Genomic DNA, 18,708 nt, shown 5'->3' with positions numbered 1-18,708 from the left:
CCTGTATTTAAATTTATCTCCAAAATAAAGCCTTTGAATGAGCAATAATTCTATTTCTGTCTGAATTTAGTTGGAGTTGGGTTTTCTCTCAGTTATGTAATATGCTTGATATTTATGTATTTGAATATATTTGTAGGCCTTCTAACAAATTTTCCTGTGTTTTGTAGGTGACTCACTTTTGCTTACCACAACTTCTCCCGTTGCTCAAACATACCACGTCATACCTTCATGAGGTGTTTGAATTTTATGAGGAGATTCTTACCTGCCGCTATCCATACTCCTGTTTCAAGACTGTTTTCATAGATGAAGCTTATGTTGAAGTAGCTGCTTATGCATCCATGAGTATTTTCAGGTTAGTATTTGAGAAAATTACACCACAGACCTAGAAGCTCTAGATCCAAGACTGTTGAGAAATATCTGAAAATCTAGTTATTTTTGTAGCCCTAGTTTTGGGCTCTCTAGTTTGAAAAGGCTCGTTTTTGTTGGCATTATGGGCTTTTAACACCATTGCCATTTTTATCTGTTATAAAGACGTTGGATTTTTTAAGAAAAAACTGGCAGTGATTTTCCTTCTGAGTTAGAAATGCCATGCATGAAGTGCAATTTACTCTCAAATTAAGTGCAGAAGTTTGATTGTGTTTTACTTTTCTTCAGCTGGAATAGGGTATCAGGAATCCAAGAGTGTTTCACCAGTTACAATACTTAGCCTCTACACAGAGAGTTGTCTATAGACATACTGATCTCCTGTATAGCAGGAGATCTGCCTGATTTATAAGATTATTTAAAAAAAGGTGTTACGCTCTCACTGGAAAAACAGTGAATGAATTATTTTATTTATTTTGGCTTTTAAAGCAAGGTCTCTTGTGTTTGTTTGGAGCTGGTGCTCATGTGTTATTTTCTTTTTATGGGGGTCCAGCACAAATCTCTTGCACAGTGCAATGATTATAGATGAAACTCCACTGACAAGGAGGTGCTTAGCACAGGCCCTGGCCCAGCAGTTCTTTGGATGTTTCATATCCAGAATGTCCTGGTAAGTATTTTACCATAGTATTCTCTAGAAAATGGGAAAAATCTAGAAAGCTAAAATTTTAATTTGCATATTGCATTTTATCAGCAAAATAAGCGAAACACTAATTGTAGAAGAAAGGAAGAAAAAGAAAAAATAATAAAACCAGCTCAATAAATTAAAATCCATTAGTATTTTTTGTTGTTGTTTGAAAGGAGAATGTGAGAGATAAAAGTTCCAAAGCCTGTAGAGATTGAATATGTCTTCCTGAATGTTGTAGTGTGCTTTGGCACCTGGAAATTTCAGAAGGGAGACTCTTTTACATCATCAGTAAATTTCTGTGAGATATTCTGGATGAAGAAGTGTAGCCTGCATAGGAAGTACTTATAGAGCACAGAACTAAAAAATTAAGAAGTTGTTCAGGGAGGGCAATGCAGAAATTATTGTCAAACAGGAAAATTCCTGCTAAGGTGACTATAACTTCATCGCTCAGAAAATCTCCCCAGCTGGCTCTTGTAGTTATGACGAATATTTATTTTAAAGCCTTTTGCATACACTTTATATATTGGGGACAATTAGCCCACTACTTTTTTTCATTACAAAAGTATATGTCCCAGAGTATCTTTATCTTAAAAAAAGGAAATCAACATGTTCTTAAATTGGTGTTCGTTCTATAGTAGTTTCTCTTGCTCTTCCTTGTTTGTAGCCTACTTCCATGGTGAAGACAATTTTTTCTGTCCTTCATAATGATTCCCTTTTTATATATTCTTGTTTTATTCACTTCATTGTACCCTTTGTATCATTCTTCTGTTTATTATTCTAGTTTCTGTTCTTGTTGTAGTTTTTGTCCCTATTTTTCTCTCTTAGAACATAACTCACAGAAGATGTGTTTAAATGGGTGTCCACCAAATTGTGAGATAGATATTTTGTTGGCTTGCTGTCCAAATCTTCTGCATTGAGATGTTTATCAAGGACATAAGATCATATAGATTGGCAGTTGCTTTAGCTTTAGTGTCCATTTCCACCCATTTATTGTTATTATTTCAGCTAAAATAGTTTGGGTTTATATTTTAATCTGGATTTCTGTGGTAAAAGTTCAGTTTTCACTGACTTTTCACTTTCATTGGTCCCATCCAGGTGCCAAAATCCATAAATTGGTTCACAGCTCATCAGACTCCTATTGACTTAGAGAAGTTATATAACCTGTTGAAATTTGTGGCTATTTTTGAGCTGGTAAAAAATACCATCCCCTACAAAATGTCTTCTGAAGTGATATAATTCATGCTTCTTTATTATTATAGGTCAGATGAATGGGTGCTAAAGGGAATCTCTGGTTACATTTATGGCCTTTGGATGAAAAAAACCTTTGGTGTTAATGAGTATCGCCACTGGATTAAACAGGTAACATCATAATAGTAGCATTTTCTATACCTTTTAAATAATTTGCATCAAAGAAGATACAGTATAAAACCAGAATATAAAACAACTTTGCATTGCAATCTAAAGACATGTTTAGTAGTGACAAAACTTAGAGCTAAAATATTTTTACCACTTTCTGCAAGGAAAAACACCAAACATAGGAACCAAAATACATTTTTCTGACTGCCATATGAATAATGAATAATAATTTTCATTGTCTCTCTGTGCAATTAGTTTTCCTCTTTTTGTTTGGACTTTTGCACCAAAAACTAAAGGTCAAAAAAGGTGTTACTTTTTGAATATATAGAATATAGGATTCATACGGATATGTATTTGGTGCATTCATTATACTGTGATGGCCATCCATATAGCTCCGAAAGGCTCCAGTATTAGCTTGGATCAGTAGTGGATCAGGTATCTTTTAATATCATTGAAGTGCTAAATGAAATAATGAAACAGTAAAAAATTCCCGTTGAAGGGATTTCTTTTCCTGGAAAAGAAATTTCTGTCTATAGCTTACATTTTCAAATTTAATGCTCTGACACAGATACTTTCTAGTGATAGCAGCAGTGACTCCTCATTCTTTGTCAGTAACATTCGTTCACAGGAAGATGTGTATCTTCTGCCTCTCCTCACATTCTCTTGCTCTCCCTATTCCATAAAATTAAATTCCTAACCCCATGGGCTCCATTAAAACCCCTTGCTAACATGGGGACCCAATACCGTATCCTTATCTGCCTAATGTTCATTCAACTCACCAGTCGTGTGCTGTCTGTGCTAAAGGTGTGGATGCTACAGAGAACAGCAGAACTGGGTGAAGGTCTGTTGCAGAGTTCACTGCTGTGTTGTTCCCCATGAGTTGCTAAGGGCATCCATGTGGAACTGAGAGGTGCTACTGTCACAGCCTCCGGTTCTGCCCTTCCTTCTTTGAATGCGTGACCAGTGTATGAAAGTGTGTAAGTTTATATGAATCAATAAATATCAATACATATCAACATTTGAAAATTCTTTAAGTAATGTTGGGTTGCAGACAGACATCAGTTTACACTGATTTGATTCATGTTGATTGTTGAGTGACAGTGAGCCCATGCAAACATCTGGCCTTAAAGTGTGCTTGTTAACATGGGCACAGCATCACACAAATTCAGATTCATGTTACTGTGCAGAGCTTGGGCCAGATGTGTATATATATATATTCATATTTTAAATATTTGTTTAATTTTATTTATGTATATTATATACATACATACATGTATGTATGTGTGTGTGTGTGTGTGTAGTTGCTCTCTGCTGCAAGGAAATGCTGATTACCCTTATTTCTTTTGGTCAGAGACAACTTATTTATTGAATAATAATACTCTTTAACTATAATGTAGTTCAGTGTTGTTGTGGGTTGACCCACTGTTGTGGGTTGACCCACTGTCCAGACCCAAAACAAATATTAACTGCTAATTTCTACTGTTTTATTATTGTTTGTCATGCAAGGAATATCCCCGATTTTAAAATATTCTCTCTCTTTGTAAATATGGTTAATTAGGAGGTATGGCTTGAACAATGATATTAAAAGCTTTCTTGTCTTCTTTAAATAGTTGCTCTTGAAATATGCTTGCTTACGTATGTTGTTGTTCTTAGGAGTTAGATCAAATAGTGGCATATGAACTGAAGACTGGTGGAGTTTTACTGCATCCAATATTCGGAGGAGGAAAAGAGAAAGACAAGTATGTTTATTTAAGCTGCAAGTCATTGAAGGGTATGTTTTTATGGGGCCATTAATATATGCCTCGGGTGTGTTGTGTAGCACAAGGCCAAAGGCTGAAGATCTTGAGCTGCCCAAGGCATGTATTACCAGTCTCATAAAGTACATCTTGAGAATATTGTAATAACTGTGGTTTTATTTGTCTTTCACTTTAAATCTCAAAGGGAATTAAGTATAATGAATGTTTTTAATGCTGTTACGAAACTGCTTTTTAGTAAGAGGATAAGAGAAGAATACAATGCCAGAATTTTGACCTGAGCTATTTCTGGAGTGGTTAGTAGTTTTCAGGCTTTTTACAGTATCCTCAGCTTTCTCTTTCTTTGCTCTGTTTTCTTAACCACTCTCAGATATCACCCTTTAATCTTACGCTGAGATTTCTTAATATATTTTGGGGAAAAAAGTATTAGATCAGTGTACTGTAAAGAACTATTGGTTTCCAGTGGATTTGTATTTTCCCAATAACTGTAGCTTCAGTATTTTTAGTTTAAATTTATTCCCCTTACCTGTATTGTAATACTCCAATGCTACTACCCACTGAGTAACTTGAACCACTGGAGGTAGAAAAATATTACTAGATGTCAGATCAGTAAAATTTATCTGGATTTCAGTGACAAGCTTTTGCTGGGTTTTACTTTTGTTACATAAATTGATCTAGTTGTGACACAGTCTCACAAGGAGTTGCTCTTTGTAAACTCACAAGCAGCATATGCAAAACTGTGAGGTTGAGCCTGTGCAGGTAGAGTGGCAGAATATGTGACTTTCTTGTCTTTACTGCAGCAGAAGCCCCTGTTTTGTGAAAATACAACCAAAAAGTATATAACAGTGGTTCTCTTGCATTTGATTGTGTGTAAATCCAGATTTTGTTAATTTAAAATTAAAACTCTGGATTTAGAATAATGAATTATGAAAATCACCCATTTAAAATTTGAATGGTGATTTTTTTTTTTGAGATATGAAGAAAGTGTTTTCTGAAGTCAGAAATAGGACATGTTGGCTTGTTTCACAGCCAGGTGAACCCTCAGCAATGACCATGTTCTCTGGCTGTTGACAATCACAGATGCAACTTGTATGTGCATGCCAAGCTGTTACTCAGTTTGTTTGTCTGCTCATGATGGATATTGATTTAGTTTACTGTCCTGTTCTTTCTTTTATGCAGACCAAGGACCTGGGTGCTTTTGTTATATGTACATCTGAAAAGCAAATTACAGTTAGCAACAGTCATTTTATGGCATGCTGTTGCTTATGGCATCTTTTTTTTAAGAAAATTTGGGAAATGAAGTCTTGGCAGGCTTTTTAATTGGCAGCATTACAATTCAGCAGCATACTCACCTATACAGAGAACCTAAATTCACAGTAATAGGATCAGATGAAACTAGAGATAAGGGGCACATGTTTAAAATCACTAAAATCAGAGTCACTTTGTAACTGTTAATTTTATTAATTTCATCATATTTATTCTAGAATTGGTCACAAATAATTGACAAAATCTTATCGTGATGCTCATAAATGTGTTTCCTCTATGTGATGTATTATTGGACGCTGTGTTTCTACAGTTATTTTACTACTTCACTGTATTACAGCTTGTTAGTAATAACCACAACATCTCTTACATATAAATTACAACTTGCTGTTTCTTGTAGATTGCTAAGTTCCCTTGTATGTAAATTAAATATATGTTCCTGACTCTGGTAGGTGATTTGTATTTAGGGGAAGTATTTTCATAATGATGTCTACGACATTTTTTCTCCAGCATATTCTATGCATTTCTTTGTTCTTGTTGTTATGATACAGTTTTCTGCCAAACATATTTGCGGTACAGCAGTTCTAACTAATAATAATGTGAAGAAAATTTGCATTAATTAATAATCTTTTTTAACTAAATTAGAAGTAGAATATGGTAATAAATCATCGAGGAGGAAAAAACCCACCTTCTTTCAGACACATGAATTAATTTCTATGCAAAACACAGGTCTTACAGGTTCTTCCTGTTTATGTCTGGTGTAACACAGACACTGCTCTCCAGAGCCCTTGTTCTAAAAGACAAAATCCCAGACCTTGAGCAAGTGAAGGAAAGGAAACTGCAGGTTAACTGCTATGTGGATGAAAGCTTCAGAACAAAGCTTTGTGTGTTACATTTTCATTTTGTGTTCTCCTCTCTCAGACTTTAGTTCTATTCAATTTTGATTCTGCTGCTACCACCCTACTATAAAAATTAAAAAGTTGAAGAAATTTGTACAGATATATTTCATATGCAGGAAACTTACTAACAGGTCCATATTGAGTGCCAGGAGTGTGTTTGTGTTCAAGAGCATGATCATTATAAATTTCCACTTTGACAAGGGTTCTGGGTCCATATTGCTAATTTTCTCATTTGGTACCAATTCAATAAAAGTTTTAGAAGTATAATGATTGAAGAAAAATATTATCTGAAAAAATGTGCTAATATTGAATGAACTACAGAATATAACTGTCAAATGCAAAGTTTGTTTTGCAGTTAACTAATGTAACCAGTACCGAAATCAATCAACACTTACTAACTTTAAGAAGGCCAAGAATGTGGGTCCTGGCTTGGTTGTAATTTGCAAGAAAAGAATTTTACTAGAGTCAATCAACTGTATAATTTGAAGCTGGATAAATAGTTTTTATACTGAGACCAAATTATTATATAATGTCTGAGCCACAACCTCAGTTTCCTCCTTGAATTTAAATTCTTTGATTGTTGCTAAACCTTCCCTACCTCAGAATAGAGAATTATCCAAAATAACAGGAGAATTGTGATTAAGAGAACTTGCTTATCAACTAGAAACAGCAAGGAGTAAACCTATGTACTTCTTTTTCATATAATTACTGTACCTAAGAAAGGCTTAGATTAGGGCTTAGTACTTGCTTAGATTTAGAAATACTTTTCTTTTTGTATCTTCTTAAGATGTTTCAACAGATATTCATAAGCAAAGTAAAGGGAGTCTCCCAGTAAATAGATGGAAAAATTATTAAGGTACTGCAGCTGCCTTGGTTTTTGTCATCTCCTGAAATCTTAAGGGCTGCAGATAAGGAGCTAAGTGCTGGTCCTGTCCTGCTGGAATACTTGCTGCAATACGTCTTTCAACTGCATGGAAAGATTGGTCGAAGTTAAAATGGTTTGTTTAATAGGTCTTTGAAAGTTTGGGAGAGCAGTCTCTTCCTGAGGTAACTGGCATGAACTCCTGCTTAGAGCACTTACCTTTGATCATTACAATCTGTAAATCATTTCATTCTGTATTGCTGTGCCTTCTAAAGTCTTTGGACAATTCTGGTGTCTGGTTCATCTGGAAATGGTTTAGTTAGGTTATCTGTAAGTGAGAATCACAGGGGAAGAATCCAGTTTTGAGCCCAGAAATTTTAAGTTACTGGCATTTCAATGTTGCAATGACCAATTTCTAATTAACCACCAACCAGCATAAAATAAGTCTGGATTTCCACTTCTTAAGAAGTTGGCCTGACATGGTGTGGGTACAGTTTCTTCAGATGTTTGTTATTCATTCATGGAAAACTCAAATGCTCTGTGAAAAAAAATAAAAGAAAAAACATAGCACAACAACATAGAGTTGCCACAGACTTGGTTCATCAATAAAATTAAGTCAGACTTTTAATTTTTGTACTTCTCAAGAGGAGTAGCTTCCTTGAAAGGAGGCAAAAAAAGTCTTATTTTTCTCAAGCATTCTGTATTACAGCTACTTTTTTACTTTGAAACTGGACTACAAGTCAGAATACTTGTGTTCTGAAATGTAAAACTTGGTGGAGAAAATTAATTTTCATCAAAATTAAAGTCTTTTGGTGCTTTATTGCTGTACGGCCACTAAGGCTATTGAGAAATTAGTTCTGTTCCTTAAAGTTTTGGGGTTTTCACCATTTGTTTGTCTTCTGATACGGAATGAACTTAAAGCATTTAAAATGTTTTGCTTATAGTCATAAAGGGTATATGTGAAGGAACACCACAGATAGTTCAAATTATGGAAACAGTGTGGTAGCTGTAATGTGATGCTCTGCCTGGTCCTTCTTGGCATGTTATCTGATTTAGAAGATATCAAGTTTGCCAAAGTACTGAAAGATAAAGTTGCTAACTAAAATAAGGAGAAAACAATTGCTTTGGCTCATCACATGAAAGTCTGCTGTGAATTGTAAAACTCCTACTTTTCTTTAGTTGCAGCAGTTATTTATTTAAATCCAAAATATTTACTAGATACAGTCACTCTTAAAAGGGAAGTGGTGCAAGAAGAACGTTGATTCATTAGTAATTTCCAAAAAAATCACAGATTCCTTGCTCAGTTTGTTAGTGCTACCATTGTCTTTACAGCAGGTATTGTGTGCCATTAGTCTCCATCCAGTACTTGCTGGATTCCAGATACATAACACCCTTGTCACCTCTCTGTACAAATGACTGGTCATTGTAAGCACGCCATTATTTATAACTAAAGCTGCACAAGACATCTTAAGTAATTGTTGGTACAACTCTAAGCTTTGTGCTAGGTACATTTTAAGTTTCATTCAATAAAATGGCAAATAGAGAGCTGTTTTGTTTTTGTTTTTTTTCAGCCCTGCGTCACATTTACATTTTTCTATCAAACACCCTCATACACTGTCCTGGGAGTATTACACTATGTTCCAGTGTAAAGCACATCTTGTTATGAGACTTATTGAGAACAGAATTAGCATGGAGTTCATGTTACAGGTAGGTATTTAAATGATTATGCGGAATGTAGAAATCTTTCTGTCTTTAATTGCATTTCTAATCATTAAATGGAGTATAGAGAAGAACAAAACAGGTTGTCATAGGATTCCATTTGTAGTTTCAGTTTTAGGAGGACTGAACAAACATGAAATGTAGGTCATTTGTGCTGGGATAAGGTTAGCTATTATTCTTATGCATATCTTATAATACTTTTTATATATTTCATATTCTCTTTAATCTTAGGGTATTTCATTGGTTTGGGTTGTTAAAACTGAGAGCCGTAACTGATGTTGCTGTGAGCTAATCTCATGAAATTATAAATAATGAAAGTAATGAGAATCCAGCTTCTGCTCTCTCCACTGTATAAAACTATCAGTGCTAGATGGAACATAGATGTTTAGATTAGAAGAAGCGGTTGAATAGAAGATTGTAATTTTATTCTGAAATGCTAAACTTCTGCAGACCTGTAGTTTCTCTTCTTTGCTAAATATCTTTTGTGACATGCCTTACAAAAGATAGGGTGCTACAAACAAATACCCAGTCAGGAACTGAATGATATTTTCATATGAATTTCAGGTTTTGAGGGGGAGGTTAGTTTTTTTTGTTGGTTTGGGGTTTTTTTTCAGAAAAACATGTATATTGTTGTACTAGAGCTGTTTTAAGTAGTTGTCAGGTTGAAAATGCAGCAGAGAACCTGATGAATATTTTATTTCTGCAAAAGGAGATAATGATCTGTTTTACTGTAGGTGATTTTTGAAAGTTGATGGATTTTAATGGATTTTATGTGTGCATATATATATATAACTTTGAGAAACTTGTATTTGAGACTGCAAATCTGTTACGTTGGCCTTTAGTTGCAATTCAGCTGCAACTAAACATAAAAGCTTATTTTATATATTGAAGTATTTAGGGAAAGAAGTAACTTTTTATCATTTTAGGTTTTCAACAAATTGTTGAGTCTGGCCAGCACTGCTTCATCTCAGAAGTTCCAGTCACACATGTGGAGTCAGATGTTGGTTTCCACATCTGGATTTTTGAAATCTATCTCAAATGTCTCAGGCAAAGACATCCAACCCTTAATAAAGCAGTGGGTGTATCCTTTTTATTCTTGGTCTGGATTGTTAATATGGAGAATGAATTTGTTTTTTTAATTGGTACTATTAAAGGAATGTGGAGAAAGGTATGAAAGAGTTAGGTACATTATTCTGTGAGTTAGATGTATATGTGACTTCACAATCTTTTCATAGTCCTTTGGACTATGCTGGCTTTTTTGCATGTTCTTTACTAGAAGGGATTTCATTATTTTAAGTTTTACTTTGAAAGAAGCACAAGAACTCTGTGCGAATTTAAGGCCAAATTATACTAAAGGGATTCCAGAGGACACTGCCCACAGAAATATGCTGAAGTCTGACATGGAAAATGCTATAGTCTGGTGCATTTTAATATGTGATTTCCAGTAAATCCCCATGAAATAAGTAACGTAAAGCACAGACTGATAGTTTACAATGCACTTTAATAGCTTGGTAGCTGGTGTTAATATTACAATTTCAGGTAAAATAAACCTCTGTGTGTTGACTTTTCAAATTTCAGTGATATTAGGCAAGAAATAGGGTTTCTTATTGTGGATTGATATGAGGGTAAATTTGAATTTGCTCCATTTAACAGGTTTAATTGTTAGTTTTATTTAATGTGACTGCAGGCTGGAATCATACGTGACTACAGCAAAAACATACCTTACTGTTCTAACAGACAACAACAGTAGGTATTTATATTTAGACATTATTTATCTGAGCTGACTTAACAATGTTCATGCATCTCAATATCTAACTAAAAAGCACTGTATAATTAATATTTATAGAGTAATATGGGAAGTTAGCACTTTATTTGCCTCAGAAGTATTCATGAAGTATAAATACACATTATTCTAATTTCCATATTTGAGGAAAATACAAGTTCTGTATGTACATATATTCCCACTGCAGCTCTACCTGAATGTCAGCATTACTGTCTGAGCAGGATGAATCTTAACTATATCTGTTCTGTAAGCAAGGAAGAATTGTAACTCTCAGATTTGGGGATTTTTCAGCTTCTATGGACTTTGGCCCCAAGTCTTATCCTGTTAACTGTAACTTGCATTTAATCCTATGATTACAACCTCCCTACTGTGCTTGAAACACTGTTACACCTGTGACAATAGATTTTCCACTCTGTAAGACCACAGCAGGTCTTTATGTTGTTTGGGAGGAGATCTTATTAACTAGAGCTGTCTTATGCTCTTAATGAGGGCTGTGTTGATGCTGAGTTTAAACCTTATGCTGAAGAAACCACTAAAAATGCCTTAAACTGTACCTGATGTCGAAGTCTCGGAGCTTTATGAAGGCAGCCTCTATGAACAGAACCAGTTGGATGTATCTGGCCAAATGGCCAGATTTTGGGAGAAAAGTGTGTACAACAAGAAGCATCTTTAAATCTGGAAGCTCCTCCTCTAAGTGTCAGGATATGAAAGAACAGATTTTCCTTCCTTCCTTCCTTTTGTCTTATATTGTCGGAGACTTGGGAAAGTGCGCATTAGACTAAAACGCTTCTGTTTAGTTGTTTTAGTTTTACTATAAATGAAGTGCAGTAATGGCTGTCATCAGACAACGAATGATGAAATTATTCACAGGAAGAGTTGGCCTCAGAAATTATTGCCTGGGAAAAAAATGCAGAGTGAGATTGTTACTTTTTATCATTCATGTTGTATACTCTCATGTATATGTGAACTCATATACACACACACATCTGAATGCTCACATGACCCAGTTTGAAAAATTGGAATAAAATAATTGAGTTAAATGTAGTGTGGGTGGAAAACAGAAACTGATGTCTACATTTTCCCTTTGGTTTCATTTAACTAAAATATATAGTAAAACAAACCATATTGAAATTACTGAAATCTTACTCGATTACTTTCTCTGAGAGCATGTCAAGGACATTGGATGTGGTAGAGTCCAGTATAGTTTTTCATAATTAATTTTTTCTTACTGGTAGTTTTCATTGTACTTCAGTTTTTCTCCATAAGAGACAATACTGGACATTAAAGAACTGTTTAAAGAAAAAAAAACCCAAAGAAGCACCAAAACCTCAAAAATCTTGAAAAATTCGTGAATGAACGTGTTTTCTCGATTTTATTGGGATAGGAAATTCTAGGAATAAAAAAGCATAAACCAAGTGTAAAGAATTGAGTATTATGTTTGTTTATAACTACTGCATTGTGCACTAGAATTCCTATACTGCTTATTAGGGATCAGAGTGGAGTGGTAAAATTTTATGGTAGCTTTGCATTTAATAGAAAACGGAATGTATTGGAATTGGAAATAAAACAAGACTATACATCTCCTGGGACTCAGAAATATGTGGTAAGGTCCATTTTCCATATTTTACCTACACGTACAAGTTTGATATATACATTAACAAGCACGATTTTAATGTTAATAACAAAATCTTGTGAACTTGAAGGGTCCACTCAAAGTGACAGTTCAAGAACTTGATGGCTCATTCAACCATACATTGCAGATTGAAGAAAACAGTCTTAAACATGATATACCTTGCCACTCCAAAAGCAGAAGGTAAGAACTAAAATACAAACTGCAAGTATTTTTAGTATAGATATACGCAAACATACAGTGCATTTGTTCATAAATATATGCTTTTTTGAATTTTATGTTTATATTTTCTTAATCTTACTAAACAAGGTTTACCTGTAAGTGGAGAAAATAGAATTTCTTACTGTTTAAGGACAGCAAGAAATCTTACATTTTACATGCAGTTCTTAATTATAAGTAATTTTGTAAAAGTTTCATAAAGAGATTGTTTATATAGAATGAGTTGAATGAAAACTAAATAATGAAATTATTCAATTGGGAATCACAAATTAGGGAAAAGACAAATGTAGGCCAGAGGAGTGCCTCAAGGGAAGATCCATGAAAGAAGCACTTGCATAGTTTTCTGTTAAGAGTGCCAGCGCTGTTCAGTAAAACTAATGGGCAAGAAAAGCAACATACTTCCCAAATAGATTCTCTCAGTTTTCTAATGCACTTTCATAGTTACTTTGAATTCTGCTTCTCAAAGTTCTACCTTTGCGTGTAGTTGTAAAAATGATGGGAATAAAAATTATAGAAATGGATGCACAGCTCAAATTTGTGAATACTTTTTGCTGGAGACAGCACTATTTTTTGGTGTGGTGAAATACACAGAGTACTTTTGCAGGCTTATGCTCCATTTATAAACTTATATTTGCCAGTCTGGTAAGTAATACTTTTTATTTTTTTTCTGTTTTCTCTATTTAATAGAAATAAGAAGAAAAAGATTCCATTGATGAATGGAGAAGAGGTGGACATGGACCTTTCTGCTATGGAGTAAGTTGGCTTGTTGTAATTTCTCAGTGTGAGTCTGAGTCATGTTCTCCTTGTCTAAAGCATGCTATTTTGAAGAACTGGATAATAATCTTGTACTTCAGTATATGACTGGCAGATTTCAAGACTATACCACATTTCTTTTTCTTCTTTGAGACTTTTCTTCTGTAGCTGAGGAAATGCTGGCAAAGTGTAAAAGGTGTTGGTTAACCGCTATAATCTGTTTTTATAAAAAATCTTGGGCATGGTAAGGTGGTGCCATAAATTACTTGATTCTTACACATTTCCAATGATACCTTTCAGCTGACTCTACAGCTAAAATGTAAACAAAAATTTGCTCGAAACAAAGTAAGGCCATTTTTTGTTGATGAGGACCATTTAACTGCCCTAAGACACACAAGGTTCTGAAATCTATGGTTAATTACAAAAGAATCCTTTTAGATTAAAAATAATGATGAAGTGCTTCATGCTGAAATTCACACTGGCATTAGTTTCAGTTTGAACTGTTAAGCTCTTTGGAAGCAAATTGTTACTCAATGTAAATACCCACCTTAGCCTCCTTGAGTTGGAGCCAGTAGTCCCTGCAAAAATCATGGTTTGGTACCTTGTTTTCTGTAACAAGGGAAGTAAATAATCTGCTCTTGAAAACCAGTGGTGTCTCTTTGAAGAAGGGAAGATTGCTTGTCACTTTAAAAGTGTTGGAGATTCTCATAAGTTTAACCTCATCTAATATATGATGAGAAAAAATTTTATAAGGTATATATACATTGAGCAAGTTATTACTGTCATTTCTATGACAGTTGACATATGAATAGTCTTTTAATGGTATTGAAGAATAATAAACATGAATATTTGTGAGGATTTTTTATCAGTTATGTTCAGGTCGGTTATGTTGCGTTACAGCGAGCTGAGACTTTAATAATCTTAGAATGACCTTTGAACTGGTATATGACTTACACTTTACCTGATAACCTTCTAATCTGTGATGCAGTCATTCTGTTGTCCAGTTTGGACTCTTCTGCTCCAAAAATATCATATACATTCTTTCTTATTCTTCTAAATCCCATGTATACACTTTATCACCGTCCTTTCTTCTCTAGCTACTATCTTGATGGTAATTCTAGATATTCTACAGATGTATAAAGACATACACCTCATATTTATAATGATGCTCTTTTCATCATTCCAAACACTCTCCTAATTCTGTGTCAGTATTTTGCTCTTGTAACTTTTATGTGGAAAAACGAGTAAGAGAATTTATTGCATGGTTTGTGCTTGTTGCTCCCATAAATTACTTCTGCATTTATGGTGCTGTGTGAATACTAAAGCATAAAATGCTTGTTCAGATGGAATACAGCTGAGTCATTTTATATGTAGGATAACTTTAATCCCATCTATTGATACTTTCACTTTTATCATCATTTGCATGGTTACCCTTGTCAGCTTTCAACATCATAGCATGTGTGTGGTTGTAAAGCACTTTCACATCTATTGATAAAAAAAAATGGGTATTTACCATCAGATTTTCTTTCTTGTTTTTTTTTTTGTAGTCTTAACCTTTAGAAGGTGATAAAGTGCTTCTCACTTATAGCATCTGAGAAAGTATAATTAAATAAACTGAGATTATACAGTAGTTTACCATAAACACAGATGTGTAGGTTAAAAATACTAAAACACTGTGTTCACTTTGTTGTATTATAGGTTTGGACAGATTGCCCTGGGAGGCTATAGAATTGCCATCCTAGAAGCAGGAGATTGGACTAGGAGACTTTCAAAGTCCCTTCTAACTTAGATTTTTTTATGGTTCATTGAATCTAAATACTTTGCAAATAACTCATAGCAAGTTAGAACATCTTTGGAATTTGTATAGTCTTGAAATTTTTTAAGCTATTAATGTTTTTCATGTCTGTCTTAGTGCTGATTCCCCCTTGCTCTGGATAAGAATAGACCCCGATATGTCAGTGCTGAGGAAGGTAGAATTTGAACAGTCTGATTTCATGTGGCAGTACCAGCTTCGATATGAGAGAGATGTGGTTGCACAAGAAGAAGCCATTCTGGCATTGGAAAAGTTCCCTACTCCAGCATCACGTCTTGCACTGACTGATATCCTAGAACAGGAACAGTGTTTCTACCGGGTGAGAATGATGGCCTGCTTCTGCCTTGCAAAGGTGAGCTTTTCTGGGTGGGAGTAAGGGAAGAAATCCACTAGATTTTGTAAATGTTTGAAAAAGGGTCAAAACCCATCACAGTTCTTAAAATGGCTTGATATTTAGCCTATTAAATGTATTTGCCAAGTATTTTTAACATGACTGATTTGAAAGGAAAGCTGTATTATTTTAGTCTGTAAATGGAGACTACATAAGGCTTTCATAATTGTCAAAATTGAGATGTCAGACATGAAAACCACAAGGGATTTTTCCAGATTTCATTAAGTGGCAGAAATAAAAGACTTTTGTTTAATTTTTTTTCAGGACCAAAGTGTATTTTTTATTATTTTACAGGGAAGTTCCTTGGCCAATTTGTTGAGAACTCTGAAGTGCTGAAATTCATCTTTGCTAATATGAATTCACATTGCTGCTCTGTATCGTTTCAGATTGAATAGAGTCACAAAACAAGCATCAAATTGGGCTACAATTTAATATTAAAAGCCAAATAATTGCCTTGAAAAGGGAAGATCTTTTTGTTTTAGACACAAAATTAACATTAAGAATGAAAATTAGAAAGCCCCATAGAACAGCTAGATGGAAAAACAGAAGAACAAGAGTTTCTGAAAAGGCATGTTGGTGACATACTTTTATGAATGTGAAGACATATTGACAATTCGTAGAGTTCAGATTACTGGCATCTTTCTGCTGTATACCTGTTGGGAATAATTCAGTACCTGTATAGAAATAAGTCCTTAGGCCATATTTTAAAAATCAAAATCCAAGAAGGGTTTTTGACAAAGTATTTTAATATTATGAAGCACTGATGTAAAACTGCCAGTGTATGTGCGGTATTGATGCTGCCAGTATCTGACTTAAAATATGTGCTTTTCTTAATAAACTTACTTGGAATATCTAAGAGTGTATATCCCACAGATAAATATTAAAAAAACAGTTGTTAGAACATTTAAATGCAATAGTTTTTTCTGTCTTTACTTTGAATTCTTAGGCAATTGGGCTGCAGATAATCATTACTGGTTTTGTTCATTTGTAATTGTATGGAAAATCTTGGGTCTATGGATAAGGTGGTTGACTTACAGAAAAGAGGATTATAAGGCAAGCAGAAAGTATGGCTGTGACATTGAATCAAGGTGAAGGAACATGGCAGAACAGAGTTGTACATATGTTTATGTAAGTTACCTGGGAGGAAAAGTGTAATAGATTCTGTTACTGATTCCAACATCAGGGCATTAGCAGGAATAGCTTCCTGTTGTCATTAACCGTGTTTATTTTCTCAGCTTTTAAATATTCAGGATTTGTATTCTTTATTGAAAAAAACCAAGTCCCTCATGTTTAGTTGGTGGGAGGGTTCTTTTTTGTTGATTTGCAGTTTCTAGCTGGATTGCAGTTACTGTTGTCAAATGTTCTTGGTGTATTCCTGTTGATACAGAGAAATGATGTGTGACAATGCAATTATCAAACTGAATTTACTACACTTTTTCAATATACATCAAGTTAAAACAGCACTTCAGTCTCTCAGCCATAGAGTATCCAGGAGACATATTAAATCCTCATCCATAAAGAAATTAAGAGATATGTGTGTATGTGCACACACACATACACACTGTGCAGAGTCCTTCACAACAAACATAACACATACAGAGAAAGGAGAAAATAATGTCACAATATTAATTCCTAGGAGTATGAAGGCTGATTTTCCAGTTTGAATCTGTTGCAGTATTGGGGATATGCGATAAAGTTTAAAAAAGGAACACTACCATCACAAACTTTTCCCTCCCAAACATTGAGGAGTTTCATAGCTGTGCATGACAGTTACATCCTAGTGCACTTTTTTATGCTGTACTGAATTGAATGATGCAGAAATGGAGTGTACCCGCTGCCTTTTCAAGTAGAAATAATGCAAGACAGGAAGGCAGGCTACTTGCATTATTGTTCAGAGAATGTGCAGATACATTTAATTCAGTGTGTAACAGATCAGTAGAATAAGTAGAAAAATTGGATTCTGTCAATAAAGAGAAATTCAAATGAGTCAGAACACATGATAAAACCAAAAAGTACTGTAAAGGTGATGATTTATATATTATTGATTTAACTTGAAAATACAGTTGTTCATCTGCAGTTTTTGCAAAATGAAATGCTTGAAATAAGTTAATATTTTTAAATATACACCCTGATATTAATGGAATTGTGAATATCTTGTAAACATAGCAATCTTAGATATTTTAGGGATTGGATTTTATCTGACACTGCGACATAAATTTCCTGTTTGCAGTTTTAAGTTCTTCATCGTAGTTTCTAAGCAGTCTCTGGGATTAAGCTTCCTCTGCAGGAAGAGTAGTTGTAGCTTACAGAAAAAGCTATACCTGCATCTTTAATTTGAACACTTCAGTTATTGCAAAGGGAACATCGAGTCTGAGTGCAGTATTTTCCCCCCCTGACTTCCCTTTGAAGCCTGACTTAGTGGGGAAAATGGTTTTCAGTAATAAGGCACCCATTTTACAGAAGAGCAATGCTGAAACAGATTGGTGCCCATATTGAGATAGCCTCTTGCTTTTCTTTCACTTACTCTGTATGTAATAGCAATTGAAACAAGCTAAATAATTTAGAAGGAGATAATCAAATTAATTTATTTCTGTGTGAGAATAGATTTTTCCTTAGCTTTTGGTGGATCTGTAACAATGGAAATTCCTGCCACATTGTAGGGTGCATTGGTCCCATTTGTTTGTGCACACACATCAAGCACATTAACCATCAGCAGGCACAGGTGTTCTTGTCTGCAGGCTTTCAGTGCTCCATACAGCAAATGTATGAAACTCGGGATGCTGGGAAGGCACAAAAAGCAGTTTTGTCTTTGTGGAACCCAAGCAGACTATAGCAATAAATTGTTCTCAATGCACAGTCTTTATTAGTAAATTACAATTAAAGTTAGAGGGAACTGCCTTGCCTTTCACTTTAGGGGTGGTCTTTTATTCTTAGGGTGGCTGAGGCCTATTTTATAGTCTAGGCTGAGGTTACTGGCAGGGTAACTTTGGGAAGTTGGTATTGCAAAATACTCTTCCATCACTAGCTTCCGTAGAGTCAGAAAACTTGGCTTAGCGAACACAGGATTTTCATCTAAAATATATGAAAGAGAAAATAATTAAGAACAGAAGTTTATCATGGAAAGATAATTAGTTGCAGATGTCTTCCAAGTGGAACAATTTTCATAAAATTTACCTTTAATGTAGAGAGGAGGATATATTGGGACTGACAGTGAAAAC

The 18,708-nt window shown here is 34.5% G+C and overlaps 1 protein-coding gene across 2 annotated transcripts in view; it reads left to right on the top strand.

Moving 5' to 3' along the window:
* TAF2 (TATA-box binding protein associated factor 2) overlaps nucleotides 1-18,708 on the top strand; it is an 84,852-nt gene that overhangs the window by 35,247 nt on the left and 30,897 nt on the right. For both annotated transcript variants that reach the window (XM_027684342.1, XM_027684341.1), the window contains 10 exons: nucleotides 168-352; nucleotides 917-1,030; nucleotides 2,308-2,407; nucleotides 4,058-4,143; nucleotides 8,754-8,889; nucleotides 9,828-9,982; nucleotides 12,173-12,287; nucleotides 12,388-12,497; nucleotides 13,221-13,286; nucleotides 15,199-15,451. In XM_027684342.1, coding sequence (XP_027540143.1) covers nucleotides 168-352; nucleotides 917-1,030; nucleotides 2,308-2,407; nucleotides 4,058-4,143; nucleotides 8,754-8,889; nucleotides 9,828-9,982; nucleotides 12,173-12,287; nucleotides 12,388-12,497; nucleotides 13,221-13,286; nucleotides 15,199-15,451 — 1,320 coding nt within the window. The remainder of the gene's footprint in view (nucleotides 1-167; nucleotides 353-916; nucleotides 1,031-2,307; nucleotides 2,408-4,057; nucleotides 4,144-8,753; nucleotides 8,890-9,827; nucleotides 9,983-12,172; nucleotides 12,288-12,387; nucleotides 12,498-13,220; nucleotides 13,287-15,198; nucleotides 15,452-18,708) is intronic.

This window comes from Neopelma chrysocephalum, unplaced genomic scaffold, assembly GCF_003984885.1.
Source record: "Neopelma chrysocephalum unplaced genomic scaffold, ASM398488v2 Primary Assembly neopelma1_66, whole genome shotgun sequence".
Classification (NCBI taxonomy): domain Eukaryota; kingdom Metazoa; phylum Chordata; class Aves; order Passeriformes; family Pipridae; genus Neopelma; species Neopelma chrysocephalum.
Note: the sequence above shows the minus strand (reverse complement) of the source record. Positions and strands in the feature narration are given on the sequence as shown.